General features: G+C 40.8%; 1 protein-coding gene across 2 annotated transcripts in view; it reads right to left on the reverse strand.

Moving 5' to 3' along the window:
- MKLN1 (muskelin 1) overlaps positions 1 to 15297 on the reverse strand; it is a 108386-nt gene that overhangs the window by 56412 nt on the left and 36677 nt on the right. For both annotated transcript variants that reach the window (XM_065636328.1, XM_065636338.1), the window contains exons 7-8: positions 9297 to 9374; positions 8147 to 8212 (exon numbers count right to left, since the gene is read on the reverse strand). In XM_065636328.1, coding sequence (XP_065492400.1) covers positions 8147 to 8212; positions 9297 to 9374 — 144 coding nt within the window. The remainder of the gene's footprint in view (positions 1 to 8146; positions 8213 to 9296; positions 9375 to 15297) is intronic.

Raw genomic sequence — 15297 nt, forward strand, 5'->3', positions numbered from 1 at the left:
ATGGAACCAGTCACCAGGACAAAGAAATGTGGTATGGTTCAGTAATGGAAATTCTTCGGACTGATAGGCAGCCAAATCTCAAGGAGTCGTTTTCTATTTCTGCATATACATAAGAGGCAAATCCACAGCCTTCTGATTAGAATTCAAGAAAGACAAGTGAAAAATACTCAACATTTTGGGTACTGTGTGTTTTAGTCTATCAATGACATCCTAGCTTATACCCCATTGGGTGCAGGATCTGTAGATAAGAAAGACGAGACAGTAGCAACAAAGCTTTTCTGTTTAGTACTTTCTTTGAAAAGGAAAATTCCAATGATGAAATCCTCTTCAAGGGAAACACCTGGTAAAAAGTAACTTACCTGATGCCACAAGAGCACGTCAGTAAGAAGCATTACAGATTTAAGTCAGTGTTTCAGACCCATCTTTAGATCTTGTTAACTTAAACCCACAACTGCTTCAGGCACAGCAAGTTCAAGGGCTTCTCAGACTTGCTGATAAAAACTACATGAAGCCTCTGAACATGGGAAGCATTTAAGGAAGAAGCCTCTGTTCTGACATGGAGAGATAAATAAGCTGCTCCCATTATAATAAAACCACTATCTGGTCTCAAATGCTAAAAATTCTTAATTTTTAGACTGCATTAAAACCCAACACAAAGCCAAGTCCAAGAAGAACAAGCCACCTAAGTCTTGCAGAGCTTTGAAAAACTCCTTTAAAATCCACAAACCAGTTCTATTCTGGAGGTAACGGCCAATTTTTAATCCAACACCAATTAGAAGCACAATTATAAAATGGGAATAGTCCCTGACCCTTACCTACCATCAGGATAGTGGTCATCACCATGGAAAGGTTACCCTGGTTCATTAACTTTAATTACCCTTCCTCCTGGACTCAGGGCTCTCAGTGTTTCCCGCAAAGAGCAGGTCCCTTTGTGCACATAAATTCTCACAGCTCACAAAACCCACATTACCACAACAGCTTCATTGATAGTCGAGAAAAATAAAAAGATTTGGCACCAGCTAAGTATCCTACTGGGACCTCGCCAAAACGTCATGCCTGCCTGGAAAGGCTTTGTTGTCCCAGATGAAATTCAAGAGCAAACCTGAAGGAATCTGATGAAAACTCAGATTTTGAAAGTTACCTAAAGTGAGCTGACAGATTTAAGTGGCATGTAAACGTGGAAAGAGGAGGATGGTTGGACAGCGAGCGCGACCCGTGAGCATCCCCGGAGTCCGAGGGCAACAGCGATAACGCAAGAACACTGTGCCAGCCTTATTTTTCACCCTGATGTCAAACTGAAAATCAGATGAAAAAAAATGCTCCATCACTATCTAGACTCTGAAGTCTTATGATTGATTACAGAACTATATACACATTTTTATAGGAAGTTTCTGTATTTTTAAAAGGAATATTTCTTAATGCATAAATGCACCTGTTGCTGATAATGTCAAGAAAACAATACTTTATAGTTCTTCCAAAGTTTGTAATTGCTCTCCCATGGTATAAGGAAAAATTAATTGTTTGGGGTTTGTTTCTTTTTGGTTTGGTTTTTGTTTATTTTGTTGTTGTTGGGGTTTGTTGTCGGTTTTGTTTTGTGGTCTGTTTGGTTTTGCTTGGTTGGTTGTGTCTGGTTTTTGTTTTTGTTTTGTGGGTTTTTTCTTTTCTTTTTTTTTTTCTTTGGTTTGGGGGTTTTTGGTGTTTTGTTTGGTTTTTTGGGTTTTTGGTTGGTTGGTTTTTGCATTTTTTTGGGTTTGTTTTGTTTTGTTTTAAAAAGTCAAACTTCACTCTGTTCCCCAACCAGCATCACACCTTCTGCTCTACTTGCCAATTCAGATTTTGTGGGGAGGGTTATTTTTTTTTTCAGAGATCCAAGCAGGACAGACCCAGGACACAAGCCCAGCACTCCCAGGCGTTGCCACAAAACCTGCACAACACAAACACTAAAAGGAGAGGCCAGACACAGGGAAGAGACCACAAACTTCCAGGCAGCAGGATTGGGAAGCTCACAGGGAACCCAACAGTCTCACATCAATATAACTATTCCTACTTTAGTACCACCAGGGAACTCAAGATGCAAGCAGAGCATCTTGCTCTGGCAGAAGGAAGGATTCTTCTTTTGTATCCGAGCAATATGTAACACAGCAATATTGCTGCTGTTTTATTAAAGCATGTCTCTATTCTGCTTTAGGGACAGAGCAGAAGAATTTTCAAACCTACCTGCAAGGCAGCAAGGAAAACACGAAAGCGGTTATATTTACCCAAAGCTTTTAAAAGCTACATTTAGGAAATCGAATTTCTCCTCTAGCATCTTAACCTTATCTCCTTTACATTTACTTTTAAATACAAATCCAACATTTAGAATTAAATAGGTTCTGTGAATGTATCTGAACTGCTTGCTCAGTCAAAAATGTTTCTATAATGTTTGAATTCTTTTCTGCACTTACTCTCTGGAAGACCAGAAGGTACCAGAGCACTTCACAAATTATTAACGTATTTCCTGTCAACTTCTCCTTTAAGTTCTGTTTTTCAGAAGAACACGCAAAGCAGCCTTCTCCAATCCCTGCCAAATACCAAAAACCCTGGGATAGTTTCAGTCTAGGCTCAGATATATTCTTGAAGTCAGCTCTTCTAACTTCAGTTAACACCTCTACGTGGTGAAATCCTTGGGGGGGATTCTGGTTCAGCACGTCCTCCTCATCTGATCAGGATGTTACGCTGCAAATTGCTAAAGCCAGGCTGATCAAAGATGCCTGAACATCCCTGCTTTTACCCCCTAATAAACAGGCACAATTAATACATTTCACTCCTGGTGACATATTTAACATATCATGTTGTCACATGGTATTTCCATGTCTCTGCTAGAACGGTTGTCCATAAAATGTGGAAGAACCAGGAGAGGTTTAGGTGGGACATGAGGAAAAGGTTCCTCACCCAGAGGGTGCTGGACACTGGAACAGGCTCCCCAGGGAGGTGTCACAGCCCCAAGCCTGACAGTGTTCAAGAAGAGACTGGACAACGGCCTCAGACACACGGTGTGAACTGTGGGGTTGTCCTGTGCAGGGACAGGAGTTGGACTCTATGATCCCTGTGTGTTCCTTCCAACCCAGGACATTCTATGATTCCGTGATTCTCCCACCAGCTAGTTGAAGACAGCTCTGAGATCCTCCCACGAGCCTTTTGTTTTGCAAGCTAAACAAAACCCGCTCCCTAAGCATCTCCTCATGCATCCCGTGCTCCAGCCCCTGACCACCATGGTGGCTCTTCACTAAGCTCACTTTCAGCTTGCCACCACCCTTATTGTACCAAAGAGCCCAAACTGGGCACAGCACTCCAGATCTGGCCCCAATTACGAAATCGAGGAGCATCATCCCTCCCCTTAACTTGCTGGCCACACTTCTGCTAATACATCTAGCAGGAGGTTGGCCTTGGTTGCCACAAGGACACATTGGTGACACACATTCAGCTGCCTATCACCTTGCAAATTTTCTTTCCATGTACTCAGTCCCCAGCCTATACTACTGCACACAGCTGTTACATTCCAGGTTCAAGACTCCACACGTGTCTTGGTTGAACCCACAAGGTTCTCCCTGTCACCCATCAGGGTCCCTTCGACTCACAGCCCTAGTCTAGTTCTTCAACCACTGCCCTCCCAATTTGCTACCAGCCCAAACTTGGTAAGGGCATATCTGAGAACCAGTGTGTCTACAACTAAGAAAGAATCATCACAGAAGTAAAAAAAAAAAAAAATATAGATATATATATATCTCAAAAGCCTTCTACAAAAGGATGTCACTTCCCTGTGTAGTAACTGTAGATTCAGTTATCTGCAAGTAGCGTTGTCAACTTTGTAAGGAACACTTAGAGTACAACCATAAAACCAGATCCTAAATTTTCTTGAAGTACCACACCAGTCAGTTTCTGGACCACAGGTCAGTGTAGAAGGTGGTTGGATGTGAGATTTTTCAGGCTAGGGCTGGTCTGGGCAGGCACGATCTTCCTTTCAAATGCAAAAGCACCGTGAATTTGAGTAACCTCCAGGATTCAGCAGCTGTTTGTGTTTCAGATCTTAGAAGCCATCTGTGTTTTCTTTTAGAGATCTCTTCATCTTGTACACAAGTCCTGTCTTTAAATATCTTACAGATAGAGATGTTTTCCCCAGGCAAAACAGCATCCTTCTTCATGTCTGCTGCTCTCACTTCAGCTTTTCCATCTTTCCACGCTGCTTTGGAACCAGCCTCATCGTTTCCACTGTGTTGCCCACATATGCTATGGGCCCGCTGTGTCCTCTGCTCTGAATCTCCCACCATTCCCAACCTACAGATCTGTTCTCACTCATCTAATAGAATGAAGGAAGCAGAATTCCTTCCTATGAAAAGCAAAACAACGTGCAGCCAAAATTACAGAGTAGTTTCACTTCAGTGAGTAAACTGAGGTAACACAACAATAAAGACCATTTCACGAATATTTTCCTTCCCAAAAAGTTTCACTTGCCAGAGAGATAAGAAACGCAGACAAAAAAACCAAAAATCATCCTGGTTGCTTAGCTATTATTTCTAAAACAGTCTCATCAGAAAACTTCAGAAGGCTTTATCTTAATTAAATAAAATATGAATGTTTAAACAAACAGGAAAAAAACCACAAAAGATTATTTTTTAATAGAATGATTTCTACATAGTCTACAACTCTGTTACCAAAATAAATTATACGGCTTCATGGACTACACTGCATTCACATAAAATTGTGTCTCCCCTATAAGAGCTGAAGAGATCAATTCCACCTTAACTAAGGAATTATAAACCAAATCTCCAAACCACAGTGCACATATTCCTCTAAAGAACAGGCGTTATTCCTTAAAACTTGAACTTGGCACCCCACTTACCCATTCCCACATTCTTCCAGAATAAGCACTGGTATTTTGAAATGCATGCAGTATCTGAATTATAAAAAGGCCTGAAGGGGCAGAATCAAAGTTCTGTTAATCAGGGTACCAGTGCTAAATACCTACATCCTCATCCAAAGCTGCATTAGGGCTTAATGCACTTGGGAACAAAGTTCTATACACTATTTACTGCTTGAATATTTCACCAGGGTCTACACAAATAGCAGTATGGCTGTTCATGGCTGACATTGAGAGCGCTTAACACTGTGTGTTCTTGTGTATTAGTTTGGGGGTGGTTTTCACATATGGAACACTTTTGGTTTAGGAACACTTTTGTTTTAATCTATGGATTTAGGTTGTGACTACCCAAATACTTCCCCTTCTTTGCAGGAAAATGCAGAAAACTCTCCCGCCTCCCATATGGAGAACTCCATAAGACACATAACTTGTAGGAAAAAGCGAAATAACATCAGCCTTCTGTTTTGATTTACAGTCTAAAGCTTTAAAGTACATAACAGCCATTTCCAGCTGTAACTGGGAATGTTTCTGCACATGCATACCAAAACCAAATTCCTAATTCTGCCACTCAGAGTCACTCCAGTCTGGGTGTTAATGTAATTAAAAGCATGAAAGACACTGAGAATCAGTAACTCCCAATTATTTTTATATATACAGGAAGATATCAGGCTGCATTCTCAGCTTTGTATCCCAAAATGCCTACGCTTTCATTTCAAACTGCTTTCAGAGTTTTTTCCAAGCACAAAGAACACAATCCTTATTCTAAGAAAGCTGCAGCAGGGATTAAGAGCATGAACATCAGATGGAAATGAGCTGTAGCACAAGTTACTGGTTGCCAGCTGAGAACCCAGAATTGCTCTTTCAGCTGCTTTCAGCCTATCCTAATTGGAAGATAAAACGTGCAAAAAGGCAGTTTAGACCAAGCTGAACTATATTCTACCTGAAACTTAGAGCATGAACGGCCTCAGTGACTCAACGCACTATCAGTAACTAGATATCAACTGCTTACCAACCCATATCCTCTAACAGCAACACATGTGCATCCAGCAGCCTCGGTATTGTTAAAAATTTTATTAAACTTAATAGAAATAAACTGGTATTTCTGTAGTCAGCAATAACTGGTTAATATTTCCTCGAGGTTAACTGTAAATAGTTCTGCTTTATTAAGTTACAGCTACAGCCGGTCTGGATATCAGAGATTAAAATTTGCTTCCAACACCTATTCTATGCGATATGAAACTTCAGAACCGCCTTATGACTTTGGTGTTTCACTTCATTTCTAAAAAGATTAAAGCCGGAGAAAATATTAATTTTTGAAAAGGACCTCACCCCTCAAACAAGGAGTACAAATTGAGTGTATTTTTCTTCAGTTGCCAAAGACTTTTGAAAAAAAAAAAAACAGCTCAACAAGTGTGTGGGTAAGGAAGGGAGAATGTCTTCGAAGGAAAGAGTACGTCGCTGCTCGTTTTTCCATTAACACTAGATTTGCTCAAGGTTAGCCAGGGAGTTTTATAGCTCCAGCCTGTAAAACACATCCCGACATAACTGGCTGAATTCCCACGGGCTCATTAAACACTACCTGTATTCAAAAGGAAAACTCAGCTGAGCAATCGGCAACAGCTGGTTTTAAGAATAACAGCACCAAGAACTTCCCCTGGCCCATTTATGAGCCAAATTAAACAGCGAAACTGATAACCTCAAAAGCATTTAGGCTTTTACAAGCCTCGGTGGGTCTGGAAGCAAAACTAAGAGCAACTTCCAAATATCCCACAGAAAAACTTTCTGAGAATATCCCACTAGCACAGGATAGAGCTGCAGCAAGAAAGAACTCACAGTTCGCCCCCACTGGGACTCGGACTCTGTAGGTGCTCTCCAGCCACTTTTGTGCAAGAAACACACAGTACATATATACATGTATGTATGTATATATATATGAGAGAGAGAGAGGGAGAGAGAGAGAGATGCTTTTGACTGCCTTGTCAAAGCCGAGTGAAATCTTAAGTCAAAGGCAGAGATAATAAGCTTACTAGGACTGAAGAAAACCAAAAGGAATGGTAACAAAGACTCACACTAGCATGAATATCTTATTTTCGGGAGGTCTAAAGGACTATCCTTTCCAAGTTGACAAGCCTCATGTTTCTTCCACATGCTTGTCAAACAGCCGCTGTCTATTTATTCACCGAGGCCACTAGAGAGCGTTCACAGCTGCTGTTGTAGGCAAACACCAGCAATCCCCTTGCAGCGTTTTATTCTAATGCTTCTCAAACTCCTCAGACCCCCCAAAAAAAGTTTGCGTTCATATACAAAAATCATTTGAGTGCTTCCTCTAGAGCAAAAACTACACCCTGAGTAAACGCCGAAGACTGTAACTACTGCTGCATTTTTGCTTGTTCACTATGACTTAGCAAATTACCCTTGAAGGCACCAGCCCGTCACATGCTTCAGTCCCCGTCCATATGAGCACAACAGATACGGCCGTGGTAATTTTTTGCCAACTCCCTCCATGCCACCCTATATTCCTCTCTGCTACTCAGCCCTCAACCTTGTTTCTCCTTTCCTAGGAACAATCTTTTTACTCATACAAATCATTTACTCAGCAGAGGTATTTTAGTAAGGAATGACGTACCACTGAAATCTGATTAAATAAAACCAAAACAAAGATATAGAAAATTAATCACCAGAACTGTTACTTATACCCCCTCCACTTTCTTTTCTCTGCAGGCTTGTTGAAATAGAGGCTGAACCATTCCTGAAACTGCTACAGGAAACATTTTTGTAAAAATGTCTAGCAAATTATATTTAACCGGAGTTTTCTTGCACACTGTGGAAATAAGAATCCACTCCAACTAAAATACAAGGAATGTTTCAACACATCAGATCTATTGCTTGAGCACCATTCCAAAAAGCATAGTGTGTAGCAGATACGGGAAATTATCAACCCTAATTTCTCTTCTCTTGTTTAAGCTCCTGCTCAAAGAGGGTAGGAGGGACAAAAAAATTAAAAACAATTGTTCTTGGTTTCTTAGTTAAGAAAATGACTAAGGCGTAACAGAGAACTAATAGGGAAGAAGGGGGGTGGGAAAGGAAGTTGGAATATAGATCTGGAGAGAATGCAGATTATTTCATCCAGCTCTTAGAAAGTGCAATTTTTAACTCAAACACTGAAATAAGACAGTCTGAAGAAAAATACATTTGCATATTGATCCGAAAAATATCTGAGTAAATGATGAAGTTATTGAAGAAGTTTACCTGTCTGAACATCTATAACCATCTGATGGCCACCTCTCATCCCTGGTCGGCTGTCTTCCCCATCACCTTTAAAAACGAGGGAGGAGAGAGTTTTCTGTTATAAGATTTTTAAACCACAGAAAGATACAACCTCACATATGGCCTAAATACTATACAGAAGCAGAGCAACTTAGTAACTCGCCATTCTTTAAACATTAGCACACCACTTTTCCCAGGTAATATTCTTCTGTGCGTTATAAAACTGTAGAGTTTTATATTTAATTATCTGGCAACTGATAGTACAGATAGCTAAAGTGAATACTCCACTGCAACTCTGAGAGCCTTGGAAAGGAGCTTGAGAGTTCCTGAAGCATCCAGGTCCACACAAGTGATGTACCCAGGGGATGGAAGCAAAGAGGTAGTGGTATAGATATGGTATAGGTAGCTTCGCATCAATTACTTATTCTCACATAAGGGAATTCCAACAGTCCAATTAAAGCAGCTTTCCAACCACTTTAGGTATCTTAAGCATTCAGGACAGGTGTCATCTCTGGGAAGCAACATTAGAAAGGTAACCCACATTCTGCTGGAAATCTGCTTATATTCATAGATAACCCTTCCCAAGAGGTTTGGAGACAGTGCTCCACATTTGGCGATTGTCACCTTGAATCCTACGTTTGCTGTATGACAGTGATTTTTGTACTCTGTAGTCAAGGCTGCCGCTACGAGTCTCCTCTCAAGGCAGAGAGCAATGGAAAAAAAAAGATTCTGCAATTTAGATTTACTGTATAACAGACTAAGACTTCAAAAGACGCATCTAAAATTTAAAAGACTCCCTGTTAAGATAATGCCACTCTTTCCTGTACATTTAAATTGACTCCATGCATTAAATCCTGTCATACAGGTAACTGCTCTCATGCTTAACCTATATTCGTGTTTCTGAACTGATTAGCTATCCTTGAAGTTACAGCTAGTGTTCCTTACTCAACCTTAAATCAGGTTGCATTTTACTGACTTTGCAGACAAACACAAGTTTTTCATAAATTAAACCATTCCCTAGAAAAACTCTCCTAGAGGAGGCTTTCTCACATGATTTTCTTGCTCAATATCCTCAAAGGAACCAAGACAAAACATGGCAATACATGAGTTATATCTTAAGAAGTGTCCTTACCTTTGGTGCTTTTGGGGATGATCTGCCCCCAGCGAGGTTTATATTCTTGTTGACTGATATATTGATTGAATAAGCCATCTGCAAAATAAACACTTTGCTGTATAAAATATTTATACTTCCATTATAGCACAATAACTTTTAATGCAGGTAACTTCAACCTAACTCAATCCAGTATGATACTCCAAAGCCTTAATTTTAAGTAAATTCTCTACATATGTCAGTTTGTTAAACTTTTTAATGAACTAAATGTGTAAGTACTAAAATAAAAAGAATATTCATTACTAGATCAATCAAGAATTGCTCAGTTTGCCTGCCAGGTCATGCCAATTGTCTATAAATCTCCAATGTGGTGTATTTAATTAAGAATAGAATCCCTCCCCCTTATTTAAGCAAAAGGAAAGTTGCCAGTGCATGTAAAACTCAACCGTTTTAGCACATGTTGAGTTAAAACTAGGTCAGGCAGCATCTCTGGAGCTTCATCTAAGAAGAAAAGGGAAGAAAAGCAGATTGTTTAAATGCTACGATATGGGACAACCAAGTACTGGATGAAAAACAAATTAATAGTTTACATTCTCTTCAGAGAGTTAAGCAAGAGAAACAGAAGACGCATTAGGTCACTGGCCAGATATGCCAACTGCGGCATTTCTGGAAGCAGCATTAACTCCAGCACCCTGTCCACGCTCTCCTCGAGCCTTCTTCTCTCTTCTGTACACCTACCATATTCCATCTCTTCAGCATCAAGAGGTCAATTCCTAGCTCTGCATACATGTTATCGGACTATCACACACGATAATTTTTTTTGAAAAGGAGATTCAAAACACCCACGCTCTCCTGGACTGCTCTTCAGTCTGGGAAGGACTTAAGGAGCTCGTTGTATTGTTCTTCAAATGTTTCCTCTGAAAAACAACCTACCTTACTTTCTGCAGGCACAGACTATTAGATGGCTAAACACCAACCTCTTGACCACTGCTACAGCCCACCCACCCCACCATCTCCAGACACAAGCTCTTCATGACAAACGTTTGTTCGGCATTTCTGCATTAACTAAAAAAAAAAAAAAAAACACACCAAAAAAAACCCCAAAAACCCAGGACTTCAGACACCTGGTTTACATCACTAGTACCAAGATAACTACCACAGGCAGATTGAGGACTGAAATGATAGATTTACATGGTTTTGTACCACTGAGATGCAGGATGCACGCAGGGGTCCTTAATCACGTAATACCCAACAGCTACGTTCTTTGGTAGAATGGCACCTGGCAAACTCGCTCAGGAATTAGTTTTACATGCCCCAGCAGAGAAAGGAAAAATGAAATTACTAAGTTGCATCTAATACTACTTAGTTCTTCTGATCCCAGTAATTGCAGCTTTGAGGTAAGAATTTAACAGATTATGAATGCCTCTGTTTATTTATGGAAAACCCTTTGGTAGGCATACAGACAAAAAAAGAATAATCCTTACTGCACACATTCCTATTTATTTACAGAAAAGTAAACCACACTTCAAGAACCACAGAATCATAGAATGTCCTGAGTTGGAAGGGACCCACCACAAGGATCATGAAATCCAACTCATGTCCCTGCACAGGACAATCCCAAAATTCACACTAAGCACAACACAACGTTCAGAGAATATTTTAAAGCGCTTCCTGGCATCCTGTAGTTTGTCATGACTGAAATCCAGGTTTTCATTAAAACATAAGCCAGCAAGTCCTTCCTCAGAGAAGACGAATACTCTATTTAGAGACCATCTAATAGGCAAATAAGGGCACTCAAGAGCTCTTGAAAGGTGCTGAATTTGGTCTTAACACACAAAACTGCTTTCAACTTCCATAAACTCAGCTCTGCAAGTTTTTCAGAATTAATATTCTCCAAAGGCAGGGCGTATTTTACTTTCACCTGCCTTAGAGCCAAAACCATCAGCTTTCTCCCAGCATTAGGTAATCGAGGAAAGCCAAAAGTTTGCTCAACGTATGTAGAAAAGTGGTTTACTTTAGTTTTAAGACTGGGGTTCTTACCTCCCACTACTTCATTTATGAAGCTGGGACAAGATGCGAGAGGCTTTAAGCTTGAGATTTCATGAATTCTGATTGAGAAAAGCCAACTTCCAATAGAATAAATGCATGTGCTGTTATAAATCCCACACTGACTCAGACAGATTTTTCTAGCCGCAAACCTAGACAGAAATCCAGCCTTTTGGTTGTCATTAGAGCGCTCAGTCTTCAAGACAGAACGCAAAACTGTATTTATCCCTATGGCTGCCAATAGATAATTGGACATAAATAGTTCAAAAGGATGAATTACACCACATACGATCTGAAAGGGTGATTTAACCTCTCTCCCATGCTCAACACCCACAGGCTGCACTTGTCAAGATATGACACTTCTCCCCCACTGTGCCTTCAGCCTCTCTTAATAATGCTTCTTGTCTTCCATGGGACATTGGTTTGGAAATACTCCAGCTCACTTCCCAGAAATGTTTCTTTCTGCTGGGAGCAGTTCCACATTCATTCTACTTGTACCGCAAACCAGCAGCAGCTTGTTTTGGAAGCTGAATCACCACCTGTCTGACACCACCAGGGAGGAAAAAAAAAAAAAAAAAAAAAAAAAAGGAGAATTTCTAGGTGGATGTTGTATCTGACGCCAGACCTATTCTAGCGTGCTCCTTATGTTTCTTGCCAGGACGGCACTGATGACCAAAGGGTCTCCAAAGCTTCTGCAGGGCATTGAACTTCAGCCCCAGGCCTGCTCAGGTTTGCCAGCTCTTTCCAATGAATCACTAGTTTAAAATAAAAGACCCATGTAGGCAAAAAACCCTTTAAGTGCAACTTTTTAAAGGAAGGCTTCACCTCTCATTTGATTTTATACTATTTTCAAGCCCTTCGCAGCAACTTGCGATTCATTTTGGATGTAACAACGTGAAGTTCACCGTGGTTAAGTCTTAGTGGATTCTACCTCCCTGATACTAGAAGTCGTTATTTTTGTCAGCCAACTACAGTTTACCTAGAAAAGATGAGGACTAACACTGCGGACAAAAATATTTAACTTGCTGAAGTCAATTGGGAACAAGTAAAAGTGGTATTAAGTTCTTTTTAGACAACACACATCTGTAGATAGGATAGGATTACTAAAATCTATTCACTTCACTGCCAATGGCCAAAAAAACCCAGTGGTACTTAGCCCATAATTTCTAGGTGTTTGGTTTGGTTTTTTAAAGATTTTTCTTGAACGAGAAAAAAAAAAAAAAACACCCAAAACACCTACACAGTCTGAGGTTTTTGTAGTCACAAAAATCCTTCTAAAGAAGAGCTGGAAGCGGAAAAACCAAGACAACACCAGATAAAAATCCAGCCCTTACTTGACAATTTCCTCAAGATATGGGAACAACAAGGAAACACATGAAGTTTTCTAGTCTCAAAGCTGTTATATCCCCTCACAAATCCTTCTTCAGAAAAATGAAACAAGATATTAGGTTTGCTCTCAAATCGCTGCAAGACACGCTGCTTCTATGCAAACTCTACTATCTATTTACCATAAGCTCTGGATCTCTAGCAAGACTCTCCTCTCCATATTTCCCACTACTACAGAGCAGCAAGGCAGCATCCATACTTTCTCAGAACCAAATCCACATTTGATGGCAAAATTAAGGTGTAGACGTCTGTCTAGAGCTTCCAGGAGAACACAACTGCTCCGCGCATCCTGAGTTTGAGACATTCAAGTTTGCAGGCTGCACATCGCAATTTCTTGTTTGTCATACGGGAACGGCTTGTCAACAGATAAACACGTATCACATACTGACACGAGAACTGCCAGAAGAAACACCTCGGTCCCCAGAATACTAATATGAAACCAGCAGATCTCCAACCCACTTCAAGCAGCTTTCTATGTCTACAGTAGCTGCAAACAGTTCAACTGAGTAATCTGCACGCTGCATACTCTCTGTAGGAATATTAAGCGGATTTTATTCTTCAATAATATAGGCTGTCTGAAAGCTATAGGAATGAATCCAAATGTGAAGTATTTGAACTAAGTCTGTGAACCAGCTGAGATTTAGGGAACCTTTTATTTTTGAGAGGAAGTCAGGCAGCTGCCAGAGTTTCCATTTGCCCATTTTCTAAGTGTAATGCACAAGTCAAAAGAATCTGCGGGAAAAGTGTGGCTGCCTGCCACCGAGCTCTCAAAAGAAATCATCTGGTGATGTGAGGTGGAAGACAGCGTTCATCATTAGCAATGCAAAAGAACAAGAATTTAGCTCTGCTAGCACTAATTCTTGACCACCTACTCTTTTTCTACATGACTAAGCCTATGGAAATAGGCTGCAAGAGATGCATTGCATCTCATTTTTTAAATACCTACTGCTGCAAATATCAGCCTCTCCAGAAGACATTTTAGGCTGAACTGAGCGTACAGTATCTCTCATTGCATTTCTGTTTGTTCTCTTAAGGCAACGAACTCTCAGATCAGCGAGAGGCCAGAAGTTCGCGTATTCATGTCCAGCCTGTGACAGAACAGTTTGCGCTTTGAACAATTTCAGGGACAATTTAATGATCTGTTTATCTCAATTAACTCCACACTTCAACTATGCTACACGGACCATAGACAGGACTAAAGTTAATCTGCTTTTATTAGGAAAAAACAACACATCGGAGAGGAGTTCAGCCATACGAACACCCACACCTTCGAGACCAGGCCGCAAGCGATGGAGACTTCGCAACGAAGCTGCTAAGAAATAAAATGGTAAAATGCTGGATGCTAACAAGCCTCTTTCAACCAGAGGACCTTGAAAGAGATGCAGGTCCAAGTGAGGACACTGGAGGACCACAGGGCAGAGATGGTAGCAATACTAAACGAGAATGAGTTGAAGGCTGAAAACGTCTATTCTCAACCTACCAAGAAGAAGGATCCGGCTGTTAAACACCAGCTACATCCAGCACCTTGACTGTCATCTTGTACAGCTCCCGACAAGCTATTCCAGCTGCAGTTTCGGTGGGTTTTTTGGCTCTCAGAAGGGGTTTGTCCTGTCGTCTTCTCATCGTAGCCCCATCAGCTCCCTGACCTGCTTTGCCACATGGCAGCATGAGCACCAGTGTCAGCAAGCAAGGGGCCAGGGGACACTCTGTCCTGAGTGAGGGCAGGATTGACCTACTTTGTAAAAACCTGTAGTTGTGTCAGCTTAAAGCAAATATTAGATACAGCCTCAGCGTCTCAGGATAGAGAGCACTTCTCTCTGAAGGGTGATAGGAGGTGACAGAGCTTTACATGGGTACGAAAGCTGAAGGCAGCATGAAGAATTGCAGAAGGATGGGGGAAGAAGGTTAATGTATTCAAAGACAAGCAAAATCATTAAGGATAAGCAACGGAGCAATGGGAGATGCGGCCACTGACATTTAACTTTGGCTGGCCAAGTGTCGGATTAAAAGAAAGCAATACAAACATCCTCACTCATATTATTCTGTCCCTCAGAAGTAGTGACAAAACTTTATGATGCTACCTGAAGACTCTCCTGCTAAGTTATCCACAGTCTGTTACTGGAAATACGTGTTTCTCTACTTGCTGGAGCAAAAAGAGGACTGATAGAGCAAGTTACAGCATTTCTCTAGTTTGCTTAAGTGATGCTGAGCTCCTCAGCCTCCAAACAGAGATATGATTACAAGAACCAGGATTATTCACATCAAATCTGTCAAGAAGCAAGCGTCTGTCTGTCAGACAGTACAATGCCAGACCTACAGTTTTCTACCAGGTGAGTCCTTTGCCAATACTTCCACACCTGGAAAAGCCGAGCACTGGAAACAGTAACCCCACTCTCAACATATATGGGGAAACAGAGGCACCACCTCAGCTCAAGTCCAAGCTGGATGGAATAAATGTAGTATGTTAAATATTAAGTAGTAAAAGAAATCAACATAAAACAGCTCAAAAAATGAAGTCACAAACCTTCGTTTCATTGGTGTCCAAGAAAAAAAAAAGTCCATTTTTGAGAGAACTCATTCAGCACATTCT

This window comes from Caloenas nicobarica, chromosome 1 (genome assembly GCF_036013445.1).
Source record: "Caloenas nicobarica isolate bCalNic1 chromosome 1, bCalNic1.hap1, whole genome shotgun sequence".
Lineage (NCBI taxonomy): Eukaryota > Metazoa > Chordata > Aves > Columbiformes > Columbidae > Caloenas > Caloenas nicobarica.